The sequence below is a fragment of the Rattus norvegicus genome, chromosome 9 (genome assembly GCF_036323735.1).
Source record: "Rattus norvegicus strain BN/NHsdMcwi chromosome 9, GRCr8, whole genome shotgun sequence".
Lineage (NCBI taxonomy): Eukaryota > Metazoa > Chordata > Mammalia > Rodentia > Muridae > Rattus > Rattus norvegicus.
In genome coordinates, this window is record NC_086027.1 from 80085282 (window position 1) to 80106278 (window position 20997).

General features: G+C 39.8%; 1 protein-coding gene across 7 annotated transcripts in view; it reads right to left on the reverse strand.

Moving 5' to 3' along the window:
* The window catches only part of Bard1 (BRCA1 associated RING domain 1), a 74208-nt gene that overhangs the window by 15322 nt on the left and 37889 nt on the right, over window positions 1–20997 (reverse strand). For 4 of the 7 annotated variants that reach the window (NM_022622.2, XM_039084176.2, XM_039084175.2 and 1 more), the window contains 3 exons: window positions 11129–11237; window positions 5315–5450; window positions 4556–4648 (listed from right to left, as the gene is read on the reverse strand). In NM_022622.2, coding sequence (NP_072144.2) covers window positions 4556–4648; window positions 5315–5450; window positions 11129–11237 — 338 coding nt within the window. Of the gene's footprint in view, window positions 1–4555; window positions 4649–5314; window positions 5451–11128; window positions 11238–20997 lie in introns of those variants that run through there. The other 3 variants (XM_063267688.1, XM_039084173.2, XM_063267689.1) reach the window with 2 other exon arrangements.

Genomic DNA, 20997 nt, shown 5'->3' on the forward strand with positions numbered 1-20997 from the left:
TTAAAAATTAACACTTGGGCTGTAAAATCAAAGAAATCTTTCCTTGCAAATGCTTCTATATTAGTTTTCAGTCAAACAAAATGGAAAATAACAAAGTGCATTATCACAGCTTCTCCAGGGCAGGTGACAGTTAAGCGACAGAGACATGAACTCACGGTGTGAAATACCAAGAGTAAAGCAATGGTGAAATAAATGAAGGTTCAGAGTAGAAAAGAAAACCATTTATGCTGTCCAAGATGGGCTTCTCTGTTGCTGTGATCCAAAAGCCATGTGATGACCCTAGCTTGTGTCTAGAGACAAAAACTAACCAGCACTCAAGTCATCATCAACAACCACATTACAGGAAATATTGTCATAGGTCTTTAGATTTTGTCAATAATACTACTTCAGTATTCACTTACTTTTTTCCTATAGTTCAAGTTAATGTTCTAGATATAAATATGCACACACACCCTAACCCTAACCCTAACCCTAACCCTAACCCTAACCCTAACCCTAACCCTAACCCTAAACCCAAACCCTAACCCAAACCTTAACCCTAACCCTAAGCCATGTGATGACCCTAGCTTGTGTCTAGAGACAAAAACTAACCAGCACTCAAGTCATCATCAACAACCACATTACAGAAAATATTGTCATAGGTCTTTAGATTTTGTCAAAAATACTACTTCAGTATTCACCTACTTTTTTCCTATAGTTCAAGTTAACATTCTAGATATAAATATGCACACACACACACACACACACACACTTCTTGAGATACCATGCTGAATTTACTTAATAAATACAAAAGAGCAAACAAGTCCTATCATGAAATGTATTAGTATATCATAAAAAATTTTTAAACAAAACGTGGGTATTAGTACTGACACCTATACTATGAATAATAATATCAAAATTGTCTGATGTTCAAAGAACAAATTGTCTAATGCCCAAAGATAATTAGAAAACTTACGTTCAGTGGTTTTCAGTCAAATACCTTTTTAAAAGAAATGTTTATGTAATTTTCTAAATCTGTAATACAAACTATTTTATTAATTGGGAAACAATTAAAAATGCAGGTTTTAATTTCTCTTTTTAAGATCAAAGCCCTGAACTGTCCAACTAATCTTCAGAACAGTCAACAAAGAACGACTGTACTTTAATTGCTATTAGAAATGTGAAGGTTTGCACTCAAGTCATCATCAACAACCACATTACAGAAAATATTGTCATAGGTCTTTAGATTTTGTCAAAAATACTACTTCAGTATTCACTTACTTTTTTCCTAGACGATGTAGATTTAATACAACAGGCACATATTCTTTAGAAAACTGTTAAAAGTTAATTACAATATGGACACCCTGACTGTAATCCCAGCACTTAATACTCAATGCACAGGCAGGAAAACCAGGGTTTGAGACCAGCCTGGGCTATACAGGAATCCACCCTGTCTGGTACCCTCCTCCCCATGTATGCTTTCTGTGTGCACTCACATACTGACAGTTACCATGAAAAAAGACACAACTGTTTCACTCCTATGCAGGTCATTCCCACTTCCTGCTACCATATGATAGACACCTTTTATCCCGCTTGTGTTACAGACTAAGAAAATTATCAAATAATAGATTATTTGATTAAATGGTTTTATTTTCGAGAACCTTTGATGGGAGACGTCTGTTACTTGCTAACTTGTTTTTGAGCAGGGGTCTGGGTAGGACAGCTTGCTGGGAACTCATTGGGTAAGCAAGGATATCTCTGAACTCCTGTTTGTCTTGCCTCGGCTTTCCAAATGCTGGAATTCTGTAATTCCACCTGTGCCACCGTGCCCTACCTGACTGGTGAGACCTCAGGACACACACTAAAGCTTACTTTACAGAAATGTTTTAGTATCTATTTACATTTTATAAGTTGGCAAAGTTTATCAAGCAAAACAGAAATCACATCAATCTTTACAACTCTATGACACTTTCAAAAGTCCACTTTAGAAAGCAACTCTAATAGAAAAGAATGACTGTTAAGCTGATCATGAGGTTCCTTAGTGGCTGCCTTTTAGAGTCCATAACTCAAATCAACCAGCCAATCAGAAAACAACACTAAAGGGTGTCCTCTGTGCTCTTCCTCGCTCAGTTCATGGACAGAAGTCTAGAGTAACCCTAGCCCAACCAAGTGGGGAACAGGTAGAGACACAGGCAGATCTCCAGATGGAGGGGAGCCAGTCTAGCTCATGTCTGATTGCCTGGTTCACTGAAGATCCAGGACACTGTCTCAAAAATGAAGATCCAAGGCTAAGAGGCCAGATGTCAAGCTCTGACTTTCACACACGAGGTCATGTATGCACACATGTGATGACAACTCCTACTCAATTCAACTGGTGTATGGAAATACTGCAAAAAGTTAATATTAAAGTTTATAAGTCACTTGCCTCCTTAGCGCAGTAGGCAGCGCGTCAGTCTCATAAAGTTTATAAGTGCTTATTTCAATTAATAATTTTATCTACCAAGAAACTAATTCCTAGAATCAAACTTTTAATAAGTCATGCACCTTTATAACTAATTCTGAAAGCAGTAATCCCATCATTTTTCTCTAATATATATGATTTCTAGACAATTCTAAATTTCTCTGAAATATTTTCCAAAAAATTGAGGTGCCTGACACGGAAAAGAGATACTGAGGTATACTGTTAACACAGACTTATTTTTATAAACCCAATGACCTAGTGACTACTTAAATACTTGTCTCAAACTTTAAATTTATTTCTCTTTGGGTTCTATATTTAAAAATATGAACATATGACTTGCAATAAGAGATTCTATCCATCTTTTATCCTAAAATAACCATCGGTATTAGAGGATGTTATTCACTACTTTGAGAATCACCAAATAACACACTATTAACTCAGTCTGAGTCCATCAGTGATTCTATAAAAAATGAGATGGCCAAGCCATTAAAGTGACAAACTCACATTTCCTACAGAAGGTAGGTTTTATAGAAATGGATCGTCTGCAATATAATCAAATGCCAGTGCAGCAAATTCTTAAGAAACAGACTCAAAGTTCAGAAGCATCAGATTACTCAAAATTCCACATGGTTTCTTTATTGATAAGATCTTGTTATGAAAAGTGACTGGTTCTAGCCATTGGCAATGGTTCTGGCCCATGTGTGCTACAGAAGAGTGAATAACCCTGGAGGCATTTGGCTTTTTAAATCCTGAGACTCAAAAAGACTTACAGTAGACAGGAAAGGTAAAATACAGTTCAAAACCAGACATATTGCCAATTCACACAATTACACTTCTCAAACTGGTTTTGACTGAGAGCAACAGAGAATGAGGAGAAAAGAAGCATGGTCTTATTCACAGGGAACCAAACTCAAGAATACTACAAGGAGGAAGTGGAAACTGGTTTTAAGAGGATATGAACATCGATGTTTGGCATCAAACTGCTCTCCAGATCAAATCAACTTCAAACCTAAGTTCCTTATAATCACTCTACCATAAGGCCTTCAAAGCACAAAACCAATATTTTTAGTGCGCTTCTTAAAAACAATATACCCATTCTTCTGCTTTGGAACAATTAGCATTACAGGAGACTGCAGCTGTCCAGCCAGTGTTAGTATCCAGCTCTAACATAGGATGAGCAGCCCATCCGAATCCGGAGCAGCTCCATGTGCACGACTGTGTGTGGCAGGCCTGGGAAATGCTGGCCTTCAATCATCGCTGAGCATAAGGCAAACCACATCCTACAGATCCTAAGAGTCCCTGTTAGAGCTTTACAACCACTTAGCTTTCTAAAGAAGTACTTAATAAGAGCTGGGGCATATTTTAGCTGGCATACCAAAAAGTAGATACTTCACTCAGGTACCAAGAAACAGAAAATAAATAGGAAGAGGAAGGGAGATATGGAAACCATTCCTTTGAAGGGATGAAAGGGAGGGAGAAATGCTGTCGTTAAAATTCAATCTCAAAAAATAAACAAAGAAGATAATAATTAGGAATATGCTTTCCTTTTTTAATCCTAAATGATACAAGGTTAAGAATAACATTCAGCTAAGCAGGTGAGGTAGACTGCAGCTCTGAGGGTGGCGATGGCATTTGACTGCCAACAGAGGGAAACAGGGATACAGTGAGTGGAGGCTTAGGTAATGGCTGCTGGAAATCACCAAATCAGGTAGATCAAAGAGTCAATTCCCCAACAAATGCCTAAAATCACTGAGTCAGCCACAAGATTAAAAGATATTATCTGGGTAATACTGTAGAAATCGTAAATGGAAAACAATAAATTTCACTTCATAGATACACCAAGCAATGGATTTAAAACATGAGTATATTTTGTAAAAAGAACCATTTAACATTAACACGAACTATTTAGACTTCAAAGTTAACATCAAACTACGTTTATTATTTATTAATATGCTTGGTATTACTGAATAAAGCCACTTTAAAATCAGAGCATATTTATGAACAGTTATTAAAAGAAATCTGAATGGCACCAATACGTGAATCTTTTTCAAAATGGTGGCTATCTCAAAGGACAAGAATATACTAAATAGTGATCCTCCCAAATCCACTACTTACAATCAAACTTCAGGACCCAGCATCCATTGAGAATCCCAAGCATACACTTCAAGGTACTCTGAGCTTCCTCATCAGGAACAATGACATGAGTTACTAAGATACAACAAAGCAATAGGAAAACAGAAAGAAAATTAATCCTCTACTTTTTATAACCAGTTAATTCTATTTACTTAACTGACACTGAAGTTTTCTTCAAAAGCAACTTTTATATTTAGGATAGTGTTTCTTTTATTCAGTACTTTTTAACCTGGCCATCAACATGAAAAATAAGATCATAAAACACACCATAAAATGGTATTATTAATAAATACAAATTTTCAGCTACTTTCAAATGATTTATTATATTATACTGTGTTTTAATTTATTATTAACAAACTAAAAAATCTGTCCTCCTGACAGTGCTCTATCCTAACATGTGTATAAGGCTTAACTTTACAGTTCCCACTGAGGGTAGAGTTGAGCAGTAGAGTACCTGCTTTTAGCACGTGAACAGCCTGCATTTCTCCCCCAGTCCCACAAAAACAAACAAAATAAACACTTTACATTTCTTATATTAAAACTATAAGGTACAGAAACACTTTACAAGATGCAAAATATATAATCACAACCCAATGTTTAAAACACGCACACACACACACACACACACACACACACACACACACACACACACACGATCAGAGGTTATTCTTTAAAGGGAGTAACTTAAAATTGTTTTCTACCAAAAAACAAAAACAAAAACAAAATGAACACCATCCTCACCTGTGTTGTCAAACTCAGCACACTTCTTAGCCTTTAGCACTGTCTCAAGTTTGCTGAGCAGTTTCTGCTGCTGTGAAGAAAGCCCACTGCCTATTAGTACCAGCGGCCCACTCTTCCGCTGCCCGGTGTTCACCTGCTAATGAAAAATGAACAGGCACCATGGTAAAAACATGTAAGGAAAAGAGAGAGGGCACACACTCACTGACGAGAGTTCTATCTTATTAATTACCTTACTCCAGTTACTAATCCCCAGTAATCCCTAGTGAGTCAGAGTCTGTAACCCTAACAACACTCAACGCATTTGAGTAACTATTTTTCTGTTTATTTTCCTACCACATCAGTGTTAGATGAAATAGCTTTCTCTAAACGGCAAGGTGCTTCCCTGATGCTGAACTAGATTCCCAGAGGGCTTCACAATTTCATTCTGTTCCCAGTAACCTACAACAGCCATTGAAACGACCAACCTCATACCCCTCCTCCAAAAAGTTAAACCCAAATTTGGACTATTCGATTTAAGCTAAGATTGTTTTGAAAATTCAGCACTAATTCTAAGGAAAGAAAATCAGTTTTAACCCTGAAACAAAGGGATAGACATGGGCCAGAGAACTGAGGAGCGAAGAAAGTGGATATACCACTAGGAAGGACTCCCTGTTGCTCCTAAGAAAGGCTGACTTACAGGCACTAATGCTATGGCTTAACATCTAAACTCTCACTCACGGAGACAAATGGACAGCAGTGTCAACAGTGTGAGATGCGAAGGGAGGGAGGGCTCAGAGGAACGGTGACACAGTAGAACATCCAAAAGAGTGAAGGACAAAACTAGAACTAGAGTTAGACAAAAGCTGCCTGTGAAAGGGAAGGAATGATCCAGAGAGAAACGCAACACCAGCACTCCTGTGCAGAAGACATACAAACAACGCACACAACACAGGACACTGAGCCTTCGCACGCAGTAGGTGCAAACGTGTACGGGAAGGCTGGGCTTTCAAAGGCTCTGCAGAGCATGAAGGAAACAGCAAAGGCACAGGCACCACCTCAGCTCAGCAGCTAGATGAGAGGGCTCAGTATTTAAACACTGACTTCTCATTAGAATAGTGATGACTTCTTCAGACTCCCTATACATAAGACAGTTAAACTGTTGGTTAACTCTATAAACAGCTGACTCAATTCATTCAAAATGAATTAAATGAGATCTACTATATAGTAAGCACACAAAAATATCATAAGCTTTTTAAATGGCAATACTTGGCACTTAAGTTCAGCAAGGGAAATTATTTGCTTATGGTTCAGATGACAAAGATTTGACTGGACACACACATACAGATTCTCGTATAAATGCATTATTAGTCTCTGTCAGAGTATATAGCTAAGTCAAATCAAAAGTGTAAATACTCGCTAACATGAAAATAGTTCAGAATAGTTTCAAAGTTGCTCAATTACACTGATATTAAAAATCAATTGTCAAAAGTTCTTGTCCTTTAAGTAAGTGCCATCACGATAGCTCAGAAGAGAGCACATTGCTTCTCAATTTACATGACTCCACCTTACGTGAATTAGTTCTTACATAAAACACAAGAGTGAAAATTATCATTTCTAAATATAGTATGCAATACTACTTGTGCCAACTAAGGGAAGTATCAAAGTGGGTCATGCATTTTTCCTATTGTAGACTTTTTAAACAATTTGCATAAGACAGAAAACCTGGTCTAGTTTCTTATGGTTGAGGAATGCTGTGGTAAAACATAAACAACGCCCAAATCACATGTCAACTTGGGATTACACATCACAGGGACCGAGGGTTTAATCCAAGTAAGGTGCTGTCCAAACCAGAAAGCTCAAGTAAATCCAGAGGTAATACACCCTCACTTTATAGAAACTCAGGGACTATGTACCTTGACATTAAATAAACTCCGTACTTAAATTCAATATGGGACTTTCATAGATAAAATTATTGTTATTATTAATATTATTATCAGATTAGTGGAGTTAAAGCATTGAAAGGGGAGCTAAAAAGAGAGCACAGGGGGTTGAGGAGCTTACAGCTAGCTAGGCCTGACTATCTGAGTCTGATCCCCTTCTAAGAGGCAGAAGAAAGTGATTCCTGTGGCCCATTTCCTGGCCTCCACATGTGCACATACACACACATAAATATAAGCAAATACAAAAAGAAATCCTAAAGAATCAAGACAAATTAGCAAAGATAAACATGTTGCTGTAAGGGGCCGAGGGCAGAGAGGCCCCTCAGTGACATGGCAAGAACCTTTCAGTAAAAGCAGAAGCTGCTTCAGCCTCACAGCAGAGCCACCAAATTTTACTTGAAACACAGTTCTGAAGGAGACACAAATGAATTAAACTGCAGCCACTTACCAGCCCCACCTGTCTACCTAGTCCCTGAAGCAGTCCTCAGTACAGCTGGCAAGACTGCCTATTCCAGACTCCACTGTCACGCCAGTGTACATATAGCAAATGTGTACATGTGGGGTAGAGCATGGAACACGCCCACCATCCCTAGGCTTGAAAACCTGCTCATAGAATCCAAACACATGTAAGTGACCTCTCGATACTTGCCACTCTGCTCTCCAGGCAAAGACCAGTTACGAGCCCCTGCCTTCACGTGGTTTACATTCTGATGGGGCAGAGACATAACTAGAGCAGGAGTGTGATGCTGTAGGGTAAGGAAATAGAGGGTGGGCGCAGGGAGCAGCACTGGGAGGTTGCTGCTTTTACGCAATGGCATGGAGCCGGGGCTGTAGCTCACAGGGAGACTCCTTATCCAGTAAATATAGGATTCTAGTTTCAGTATAAATAAACAGCCGACATTTACAATCTGGCCTGAAGGGTAAAGGAAGGAAGACATAGGAACCCTGGCTCCTCAAATCTGTTCTTAGTAAAGAAAATAGCTTAAACACAGGGAACACATTTGATAGACTAAAGACAGTCAGGTTGAGAGAGTGGAGTCTGATGGTGGCTATGGGTACCACACCCCAGCAGCTTTTATCACCCATTAGGTTCCTGAGCCGCAGAACAATCATTAAGACAATAAATAACACTGAGGCAGAAGCAGATAGGTTGTAAATTCTAGGCTACCCTGGGCTACATAGTGAAGGCCTGTCTGGAAACAACGAAAAGACATAATAATAAACTCAATGACACATGGCATACAGAAAGTGTATGTCTCTTAGATTTCAAAATAAAAATCCTTTTTTTGAAGGTGATAGCCATAATCAGACTCCAAGAATACCACAAAAGTATCTGTATTTCTTACATGTTTAAAATAACGCATGGTAACAACTCAGATCAACTATGTCGGACAGAAAGTTCAAGTACAAATCAGTAAATAAGAACCAATGTACAAAGCATGGTAGAACTGAGTGAGAGCTGACCCAAGACTTACAACATCTGAGTTCTGACAGGTCCATTAAAAAAAAGTTTAATGTCTGGCTAATAATCCTGGGCAAATCATACCTTTCTAGGTCTCAATTTTCCCATTTTTAAAAGGAAGAAATTAAAGTGCTGACTTCTAGGTCCTTTTCATTTCTCAAACTATCATTTGGAACACATTTATCAGACTGGAGTCTAAAACACAAGAGAAAGGTTCTAAGGGATAAAGGTGACTACCCATGATAGCACCTGTGACCACAGCAAATTATAACTAGCTCAGGCTAAATCCGTAACTTAGCGATGGCATCAATCACTACTGCACTGCCCTTTCTGGATGAGCAGGGCTCTGAAGAACAGTCATGGCTTCACTCTGCCTCACAAGACCCAAAAAAGCCTGGGTTGAGTGAGTGGAGTCTGGTAGTGGCTAGGGGTATCATATCCCAGATGTTACTGCACATGACCTACTGTTTCCATGTACACAGACTAGTTTATCATTCCTTAGCTTCCTCGGCTAGGTGTCAACCATTAAGACAATAAGAACGCTTGGTCATAGTGCCACGTCCCTCTCTTCTTTTGAACAAGCATGAAAATAAAGCAAGCTCACTGCGCCTGTCTCTCCTCTCCATCCTCGCCTCACTACCGTCACCCATCATTTCAGATCCCACAAATCCTAGACATCACTGCAGCAGCCTCCACTCGGCCTGAGCTGCTTCTGACTCCTCGCTCTCCTGCAGACCGTGTAGTTCAGGTATGAACACACCGATGATGCCCCATTAAATCTAAAGTCCCTATTAAGGAAGTTAAGGCCGCTCACAGGCTGATCCCAATCTAGCTTCCCACCCTGAAGCTACTTTAACGTTCTTTATGCTCTTTACACACTAAACCTTGAGTTCTTCACATTTCCAAGGGCTTTCTACTCTGAAGCTGCAGCAATGGGGCTATGCTACTTTTCTATACAAAGCCCATTCTTCTCATCTTCTACACAACAAAGTCAGACTTTATTTAGGTAGCCGCCCTACAAGATCTCTATCCCTAGATACCTCAAAACCAATTTGTAGCCAGTTCTAACAAACAATAAAACACAAGAAGCCTCTCAGCAAAGGTTCCAACAAAATGCTCTGATGTCTTCTAGCTGGCCACTGTCACATCTGGAACTATCCTAAAGGCACCAGGACACATCCATACCAACAGAGATACTAAGTCAAGGACAGCAAATAAAGGAAAACCATGAGTTCTCAGTGCTGTCAGAAGTGCCCATGTGTTATCTAACAGTCAATGGTTCAGATTAGAAGCTTTCTGTTATTTTCCACAACAGCATTTATCAGCTCTTCCCCTCAGATACTCTGTGAAGTTCTTCCTGACAGCTTCTGAAGTAAGCTTGATCCTATTGCACATGTCGCAGCTTCTGCACATTTCATTGCTCTTTTTATACTACAATTTATAATAAACTTTTACATTTATGAGTTCCAATTGGCTATGGGTTCCCAAGGAATGGGTCTTTCTTCATTATCTCTAGCTTGTACCTCTTGTCTAATTCACAGGCTCACATATCCAATACTATTTAACAGTTCTATCAGTAGACACACAGTTGGAACTGAGGATGAAGGGTTTGCCTCCTAGTGCCAGGAATTGGCACCAACTATCCTATGACTCCAGTGAGACTCGTTTCCCACTCACTCGCCAGAGAAAATCCAAGAGAAAGCACTGCTGACAGAACTGAACAGCACTTCTTACAAACCTTAAATGTTAATTCACTTAATTTGAGTCATATTTGTCACAACCCTACATGTTATTTCTTTTACTCTCTCACACTGTGCACAGACTCCCTTTTGTAAATCAAAACAGCAAATGCTGAGAACAAAATTCAACCCTATCATGCCTGCACTGAAACCTTTCAATGGTCTCCATTCTAGACACTCAGTATCTCCAGCAATAACAAACTCTGGAATCTTCAAGCAGAGCCATTTCATCTACACAATGTCCTTTATGTGGCCACCTGGCTGCATCCCTCTCATAATTCGTCACAGTTTAAACTGTTCCTTAAAAGGCCCTCACTAACATAGTGTCCTTCAGTAGCCTAGCACCTCACCCAGTTACACACTACAAAGTCATCTTGAAAGCACTTGTGTACCCACTTCTGAAATAATTGCATGTATCAATTTACATATTCTCTGACCATTTCTCTACCTCTTACTGGCAAGCAAGTTCCTTGAAATAAGAGTTGCTTTAGTCAAATTCATTGTTGAATGGATGCTGTCTAAAGTACAAAGGGTTCAGTAAATATTTCTTGATAGACTTATTCTGACTGTCTTTGAAGTCCTTAGTAACTGGTGAATGACAACTATCTGCTAACTGGAAGTTTCCCTAGTTTGTTCCTTTTATAACCAAGTTCAATAACAGATATAAATGTGGCAAAGAAGACTCCACACTTACGACAGAGCACTGGCTAGTTGAGAATGAATCCGTCTTCTCTGGCAGCAGCAATAATGACCTTATATTCTCAGCGTCTGTGTAATCCACTGGCCGCTCACCAAATATGTTACTGTTAAAAGAAGTTCACATGGGCTTAAGTAAATAAAATGTGTTGCTTCATTCTTAACAAAGAGACGCACTCCTAGAACCATTTTCAACACCCTTAATGATACACATTGTAACCACAGTGACTCAGCGCTCACTTAGTCATGAGGATTTACTATCAAAGGCTCCTGGACTTGGTGAGGAGGGAAAGAAGACCACCTCCACTCTCTAGGGACTCTGCCTCCAGATGAGGACCCAGGCTCTTCCTAGTTCCTCATGGCAGCCACGTTCACTTTTCCTTCTGGCCCATCTCCATTCCTCTCGAACACCTCGGACCCACAGAACAGCTCTCTCCCAGAGACCCAGAGCTTTATCCTCCTTCCTGCCCCACCCCCCCATTAAGGTCGCTCCAGACTTATTTTTAGTCCCTGTGCAGTCTGTCTGTGGAGTCCCTCCTCCCAGCCCACTTCATCCCTTTATGGGCCTGACTTCTTAGAACAGACCCAGGTTCCCCTACACCAGAGACCCAAGGCTAGGTAGGATCCAGAACCACATTTTTTGACTGGGACTCTAAGCCTCCTTCCAGGCCACACCGATTATCTAAGAACTCAGCCTCTTAGTGTAGATCCAGGGGTCTCCCTAGTTCCCTAGAAAATGGATAGACAACAACGAGATATAAACAGAAAGTAGCCTGAGGGTTTCTTTTTGAGATGTGATCCAGTGATACTGGGAGACTTGACTTATAGACAGGCACAGACTGTCACTCAGGCCAATAGAGAAAAACTAATGCTATAGTTAAGTCATGTCATAAACCAAATGGACAGAGCAGATATTGATAGCCCATCTCACCCAAACACTAAAGAACATGCTCCTTCTCAGCAACCCATGGAACTTTCTCCAAACCTGACCTCAGATTAGGGGACAAAGCAAATCTCAACAGAGTTTTTTAAAAAAACTGAAATTGACACCCTGTAGTCTATCTGATTACCCTGGGTTAAACCTAGATATCAACACCAGAAACCACAAAAAGGCAGACAAACTCACAGAAGCTCAACAACTCACTACTGAGTGAAAAACATGGGGCAAGACAAGCATAAGAAAGAAATGTAAAACTTTCTATAATGGAATGAAAACAATATCACAGCACAGGCACACACCTGAGTGGGCACAGGCACACCAGTGAGCAGTGGCACACCAGTGGGCACAGTGACACACCAGTGGGCACAGTGACACACCAGTGAGCACAGTGACACACCTGAGTGGGTACAGTGATAGCAGTTGGAAGAGGCAAGCTCACAGCACTGTGCCTATATCAAACACTCGAAGAGACCTTGTATAAGAAACTCAGTGAACACCTGAAAGCTCTACAAGAAATTAACGCCCTTAAGAGTATAGGGCAAAGAAAAAGACCAAATTCAGGCCAAAAGTGGTGAAATAGAAACATAACAAATAAAAAGAATCAATGAAATGAAGTTGAGTGGATAGGGAGGTGGGTAGAATCTAGGAAGAGTTGGGGTAGGGGAAATATGATTAAGCATATCCCATAAAAACAGTTTATGTGAAAAAAATTAACTTTCTTAAAATGGAAATTTCACATTTGATACCGATCAAGGAAGGAAGTATCTTTAACTGGATAGAACTTACATGCACATTTTCCAGAATCCTGTATTCTGTGTATCCCTATCTTTACTTCCGACTCATTAATGATCATGACTCGGATGCTTTCACGTGCAAATATAAACTGATTTTATAAACTGAATTGAGTGTCTAGAAAAGTGTCTCCAGAGGGAAAAGACTGAACAAAACACCATAGGAAGGAGGAGAAGGAAAAGTGTCAACCATATTGGACCAGTCACACAAGTACACACTAAGGATGCAAGCCTCTCCAGTTAGTGACCTGGGGAAAGCTATTATTATAATGGCATCTTGGGGATAAAGAGCTAATAGAGTAAAACAAGAAATGAGTCACAGCAAATCTCTCATGACAGAGATTCATGGCCACCGGGCTCAGGTGCTGTCAGCTTTCGGCAGTGCTGAACAACAGTGAGGAGTCTGCATTCTCAGGTTCCCCTTTCTACCAAAGTCCACACCATGGATCTTGCCCTAGCAACAGTTCTTCTCCAGCCAAGGTAAAAGGCAACTGCCCTTGAGGTTCCTGATTTACAGCAATGTGGCACAAGCCACTGTTTACAGTTACAGCAGGCAATGTCACAGAGATTCAAAAGGAGATGTCCCTACTGCAGATGTCCCAATTTCATACTCTATCATGCTCACATGCCGACTCATAGACATATGCTATAAAGCACTATCACAAAAAAGAAGCCTAGTTTGAAGGATCAAGATTCTATTTCTTAAACTACAAACTGCAAACGTGGGTAAACAAAGTCAAAGTAAGTTAAAGTAATACACACACACACACACACACACACACACACACACATACACACACATATGCACATACACCAAGTACACAAGGACTTGCTAACAAATAGATTACAGACCTCAAAGAAAAGCTTAATCACGTGAACTTTAATACTCAGTAACTGACAACATTAGCATTAGCAATCTTATTACACAACCAGAAATAAAACTTCCCTGTGATGAGATAGATAGACAGACAGACAGACAGACAGACAGACAGAGGGATTTTTATAAGACATTTATTTATTACATACAGATTACAGAATCACATGTTCAGATACCACAAGTTCCGAGAAAGTTTAAACCTTATCCTACTTCATAGAAGGCATGGCCTACAACACTGTCATAATTTTGTCTTTGGCTGTCAACTACAGAAATATGGAAACAGACAGACGTTTACAAGTAGAAACTTAAACACATCAAGCAAACATGAGGTATATTCTACTTTTATTATGTGGACATACAAAAAAATGTGCTTTCTTTCCATAATATTTGAATGGATTAACACTTGGGTAACAGGTATAGTGTGAAAAACTAATTTAAAATTCATACTGTTCATTCCATTTGTGTAAAATTTCCAAAGAAAAGGTAACATGCTACTGCATAGTCAGTCACTAACACTGTGACTGCTAATTAGAAGAGAGGCAAATTAGTTATTCTCCGTCATTGTATATTTAAGGTTTTTTTATGATTACATTAACTCAAAATAGACATAATTTATTATTTTATTAAAAAGGACTACAAAGAGATTGCACAATGATTCCTATCTAAATATAAATGCAATGTTCTCTATTTTCTGGCATGAAGCATTAGCCTTAACACTCACATCAATATCCAGAAGAAAGAAGACGGTGTCTAGAACTTTTCCTTCTCCATCAGCAACTGAGAAAATACTAACTCAACAGATGAGCATGAAACTGATCGTGTATCTATCAAAGCAAAGTAATGGGGTGAAACACAGGTAAAGAATATACACTGGCAAATGAAACGGCCTTGGGCCAAGACTGGAAACTGGCCTGTAGTAGATGAATGAAGAGCCGGAGGAGGGAACAGCAAGATGGCTGCAGAGCTAGCTGTGTGCACCAGATGGAAGGCAGCCTTCTATGTCTAAGGAGCTGAAGCCTCACTCCATGAGTGCATGAGATGGCTGACCACAATAGAAGGAACTGCTACAAGTATCAGACACAGGCACTGAACCTTAGAGAAGGAGACACTACAACTGGGAAACTGTAAAAGCAAGGGTGTGGGGGTCAGTGCATACCAACAATAACTAAGATATTTTCAGGATACGGGTTTATAAAATTACATGTAGTTCTTGACAGTATATGAATAACTTCCATATGTATCACTTGTAATCATTTAATGCTTTCTATCAAAGAAATAAGGAAAATCTCTAAAAATTCTATAAAATCCAAATGATTACAGATAAATAATATTCTTCATGCATTAGGAATTCATCTAATAATGCCGTCGACCTCATTACTGAAGCATATATGATCATTGACCAAAACCCTATCCTTTTATTAATTTCCTCTGATTTATAGCACAGTACATTAGCAGGTTGTCCTACTGAATTCCCTCTCATATATACCTGTCCCTACTCCTTGCCCTGTGATTTTACTTGTTCAAGTGTGAGTGAGTGCTGTGGAGACCAGAAGATGCAGGCAGTAGTTGAGCTCTCCCTTCCTATAGGACCCCTGGGTCCCAGGGAGAGATCTCACATCAATCAGGCATGGAGACAAGGGTCATTACCTAATGCCATTAGCCATTTGATTGGCCCATTTCTAGTACTTGTGTTTGGTTGGTTTTGGTTTTTTTGAGACAAAGTCTGACTATGTAGCCTCAGCTGGCCTTGAACTCTTAGAGATCTACCTGTCTCTGCTTCTTGAGTGCCAGGATTAAAGGTTTGAGCTGCCATGCCTGGCTCTCTGATTTAAATCACATTTTAGAAAATACATTCCATCTAAAATTTTTGTAGACAAAGTTAAGGATTTTACATGTTCAACCCCTCACAGAAGATGAGTGTTTCCTAAGCAACAGGATTTTATTATCTAACAGCTAGCAGGAAAAAAACAAACAAACAAACAAACTAGAAAACCAGTCCTCCTGAAGCACACTAATAGACTGTATAAAAATTACATGTGTGTCTATATGATGGACATGTGATAGAATCAATAGTCGCCTGTGTAGTTTACACACATTGAGAATGTGTTAACCACTGCTATGCAATCAGTTTGAAAATATTCATTCATTCAACGAGGTGGGTTCTCCTCTTTTAGATGCTATGGAACCAATTACACCAAAGCAGTTTCTGTCTTGACAGAACTCAATGGGAGAAGCACACTGGAAAAACATTGAAGCCTCGTGAAACTTTCCAGACCTAGAAAAGGATACAGAGGCAGAATAAGAGTCCTCCAAGCACAGAGAGATGAGAAGGTTCTGTGGGATAGTCTAGGGAACCCTCAATACTGAAAAGGAGGGAAGAGATGGAGAGCATAAAGGAGCGGGGAGAGGCGCAACACACGTGTGCCTCAGGAAATGAGGCTTTGGGGAAGCAGGAGCAGGAGTCTGTGCCTGGTCTTGAAAGAACAAAGGAATAGTGTGAAAGGGTGGATGTTTCTCCTGCAGCAGCAAGACCCTGAACAGCTCTCTAAACAGGCCTCAGCAGGAGGGACAGCACGGTAATGCAAGAGCTGAGAGCCAGGTTCCAGAGGAACACTGCCCGGGTCAAGTTCCAGTGCTACCATCAGCTGTGTGGCCTTTCACATGAACTACTTAAATCTCTTGTGCCTGTTTCCTGTCAGTAGAGGGTGTGGGGGGGGGGGGGGGTCTGTTAGAACTTACTTTCTATGACTACTAGGAAGATCAAATGAATTAATATATTAAATTTATATCCAAAACTAATATATCAAAAGTCCAAAAGACAGTGCCTAGAAAATAGTACCAGCTCAGTGACTGCTAATACTGCTAGATTTGCACCCTTGGGAGACAGACAGAAAATACAAATAAGAAAACATGGTAGGTTATGCCTGGAGTGCAAATCATATTATAATCTCCCCCATTTGATGATACATTTCACACATGTTTGTAATAATAGTTTGGAGGCTTAATAACGGAAAATACATTGAAGCATGATTTCTTTAAATATTAAAATAGGAAATCTTCATTTCCCTATATGGTACAATCTAGACATATGGAGTATGAGACAAGGACTGAAAATGTTTTTTTAAGCCAGGATTCTTTCATATCACCAAGACTGATGCATTAAGACGATGCATTTCACTTATTGAAGGCTTAAGCTGAGGTGTTTAGTGTTCCAGCTCTACCCAGAAGTCAGTGTTCAGACAACAATAAACTCCTTTAATGTCCATTCCTATATAGGAATGACCTACCGACAGCTGTGCCCTGAATCAGTTGTAGCAACAGGATGAAGTAAGGAGAGATACGAAAACAAAAATTTCCGTGTATATGTGTGGATCACCCAACACTCAAAAACATAAACTAGGCATTATTAGTTGAACTAAACCTACAAGACACGGCAGAATGTCAAGAGAAGTGATGAGGAGAAAGAACCCTTTATGAACAAGTATAAAACTGCAATCACAAAGGCCTAATTTTTCACAGCAGTTTGCTTGCTCTGAGCAGGCAAAAGCAATCTTTCAAAAAAGCAACATGCTTTCTTAATGCTACAGAACAGTTATCTTTGCTGTAAATGATCCATTTTTTAAAAAAATTTACTAGGGCAGGAAGATAATTAATAGGTCCAATAGTCCATGTAATATTTTTCTACTTGAGAATTCAATGTCCATCCAAGGGAAAGTTCTTAACGGGAAACCAATCACCAGGTCCATATTTGGAAAGGAGGGATAGAGTGTGAATTCTTCAAACAGTTCTAAGGTGTCAGCATAAATTTCAGTTGTATGTTTGCATGGGGCCGTAAAGGCAAGCAGCAGATGCGATTGGACAACCATCAGTACAAGACTTACTAGATAACGAGTACATATATATTCTTGGTCGTTAGCCAAGATTAAAATAAAATTAATTTTCCTCTTGGACAATGGATTCTTAGTTCACAGAAGATAAATTACCTACAATTAAATACAGGGGTAAATGAAAATCAGAACAAATGTAAAACATTATGAAGTTTGCAGAGTACAAGTTCAACATACTGTAAAGACTCCAGCGAAATGTGACCTCAACAATGAGATACAAGAAAATGAAGCTAACTCAAAACACAATGTGAACTCTAAAGTAGGCTGGTATGTTACTGCCTACCATCCAGTCAGTCCTCCTGTAATTATAAAGACTCCGGGTCAAAACTCTGAAACATTCAGTTGAAGAGCATAGCTTGTATGAGAAAAAATAGGATTAGGAAGACTCTACTGATGATAATCAATAAGAATATCAATGATACACAACATTCACACTGGGTGCCATTAATCCCTAGCATGCCTTGCCTTAGACCATGTCAAGATTCCCTTCATGCACATTCAATACAGTGTCTATCGACTCATTTGCCTTGCACTATTGCACTAGGAAGTGCTCTATCCTTTCTTCCACATCTGACCTTCCATAAATGCTCACTAATTATGCTGATGAGTCACTGACTCAGCAGTTACTCTCAGTTACTAAGGCTGAAGCAGGAAATGATTTGAGCAAAAGAGTTCAACAGACTAGACTGGACAATAAGCAGGACTTTGCTTCAAAAGAATCAAAAAAGGTATATTAGAGCATCAATCAAGTGTATCCCAGAACACATGTATGTTTTGAAATGAATAAAAGTGTCATGAAAACAACAAAGTATGCAATCATCTCATAAAGATGAAAATCATTTAATAACATGAAATACAGTTTTGTTTTTAAGAAAAAAGATAATAGAGTCCTGGCCACTCAAGATACTGAGAATAAAGGACAGCTGAGTGCCCCAGACATTTATCCCCTTTTCTTAAGGCTGGCATAGAATGAGTGGCAAGAAGATAGTACCCTGAAGATAGGGACCGGAGCTACAAAAATGCTATCTTCTAAGCATAGCCTGGCCGTGGCAAACATGTACTAGCTCTGAACGTACACAGTTGGGCCAGCCCAAAAGTCACCTATGGGTGGGGAAGGGGCTCACACAGCCACCCCCACAACCTATGCTGAACTGCAGGCAGTTAACACTTCTGGGAAGAGGAAAGCATCCTATGCAGTCGAACACCCACTGTGAGCCTACCAGACACTAAGGAACAATTCTAAACCCACCCACACAGACAGCCACTGGTCCTGGATAAACTTGGGGGACACTAAGGAAGGGAAGCAATGGAGGGTATACAGAAGAGTAACCACACTCAGACAAAAGAGAGGAAGGTAGAAAGGAAGGGGAGAGGGAGGGAAGAAGGGGGAAGGGAGGGAGGAGAGAGAGAGAGGTGGGGAAAAAGAGGGGGGGGAGAGAGAGAGAGGTATGGGGGGGGGGGAAGGAGAGGGAGAAGAGAGGGAGAATTCATTAGTAGATCCAGCAAATCAATACCTAAACAGCCTTGGTACTTAGGCACATCTGTCCATACACACATGTAAAACATTAAAAACTTCCTAAGAGACCCACAGCAGAATGCTTAAAGAAATGGGGGAAATGCCAAGTAAGAGATAAACTATGGCAACTCACTGCAATGTGATACTACTAATTTTCAATCAAAATCCTAAAAGGATATTTTTAAAACGTGGCAAAATTTTAATCTCATTCCAATTTTTACTGACAGATGAAGAGGCATTTCTCTGCGCACTGCACACTGATTCTCGCTACACATAAACATGGGTACTGATTACGTTGGGTAATTGCTAGAGACTGGGATAGCTGACATGGTCTCTACCTGGTCCATAAAGCAGAAAACCGAATGAGAAGACAAAGAGAAATAGACTGTAACCTAAACCTTACTGACAAAAGGGCACCATATACAGACATCTGAAGGTAACAAAGACAATAAGAATGAAATTAAATATAAATAATATCAAAGGATAAGCTACTGGCTAACTAGATGAACATGCCACACAAAATGAAAGCATGTACAAAGGGCAAGAGGCAGGATGGCCTTTTGTTTTAAGGACATAAAAAGTTAAGAAAGGGAGCTGGGCGGTGGTGCGCACCCCTTTACTCCCAGCACTCAAGAGGCAGAGGCAGGTGAATCTTTGAGCTCAAGGCCAGCTTAGTCTACAGAGTAAGTTCCAGAATAGCCAGGGCCACAAAGAGAAACCCTGTCTCGAAAATAAAAATAAATTGATTAATTAAATATTTGGTCACTTGGTCAGATTTGTATAGTGTTTTACATGACTATCAAGTTTAATTCAACACACACTCATCCAAGATGGGAGATGAATTAAAGAAAAAGAATGTGAAAGGGAAACCAACAGAACACTGATAATTAAGTGAACAGCTCATACACAGTGAACGAGTAGAACAAAAGGAGAGTAGTTTATAATAACCAAGAGTCTAGAAAAGAAAGAATAAATGTTTACTGACAGCAATCACAACATATTAAACTGACCCTTTCATCTATCCTATTATCCTTTTTCACTATCAACCTTAATTTCTCTTGTCAAACAAATCCTCCTCCCCAACTGCCCTATCTGTACCAACCACCTGACCAACAGCAGAGCCACCAGACACATACGGCTATTTAAACTAGTAAAAAGTTTAAGTACCTTTAAAGACTTTGTTTCTGAGTAGTGATTTCCAAGTGCTTCCCAGACATAGCTAGCTACCAGCCTCTGAATGCCAGACAGTGACACAAACATTTCCTTTAATGTGGAAAGGTCTACTAGCCAGTGCTTAACTACACCTAATTGTGTCACTTTGCTAGGTCAGGTCACTCATGACAAAATGGCACCTGATCTCGGAGAAAGAACCAATGAAGGCAGACTCCATCCCCGCCTCGTGCCCACTCCTTGTATATTAACGGATCCTCACTGTGCAGTGAAGAATCATGGTGAACAAACCACAAGACAGGCTCTGTGTTTTGGCTCATTAATCCTCACTGTGCTCTGAAGAAATAGAAAAGCAGCAGGCAGCATCATGTTTTATAGGTGAGGACACCAAAGCACAGAAATTAACCTGCCTGCGGCTATAAAGTCAATAATGGAGTCACAAATAAAAGCTGGGTTCCCTAACATGACCAGTGCTCCATTCATTAAAGTAGTCACGGCTGATTTAAGAACCTAGGACAGAAACTACTCTGTTTCACCTGACCCAAGCAACCAGTTGCTTTATCAAATGACTTACTACACCCCCAGGAGGGTCACATCTATAAGGCCTGCACACAGTTATGTTTTACCTCTATGAGATTCCTGTATACAAATACAGAGACAGAAAAACCATGTACACCCTCCCACCC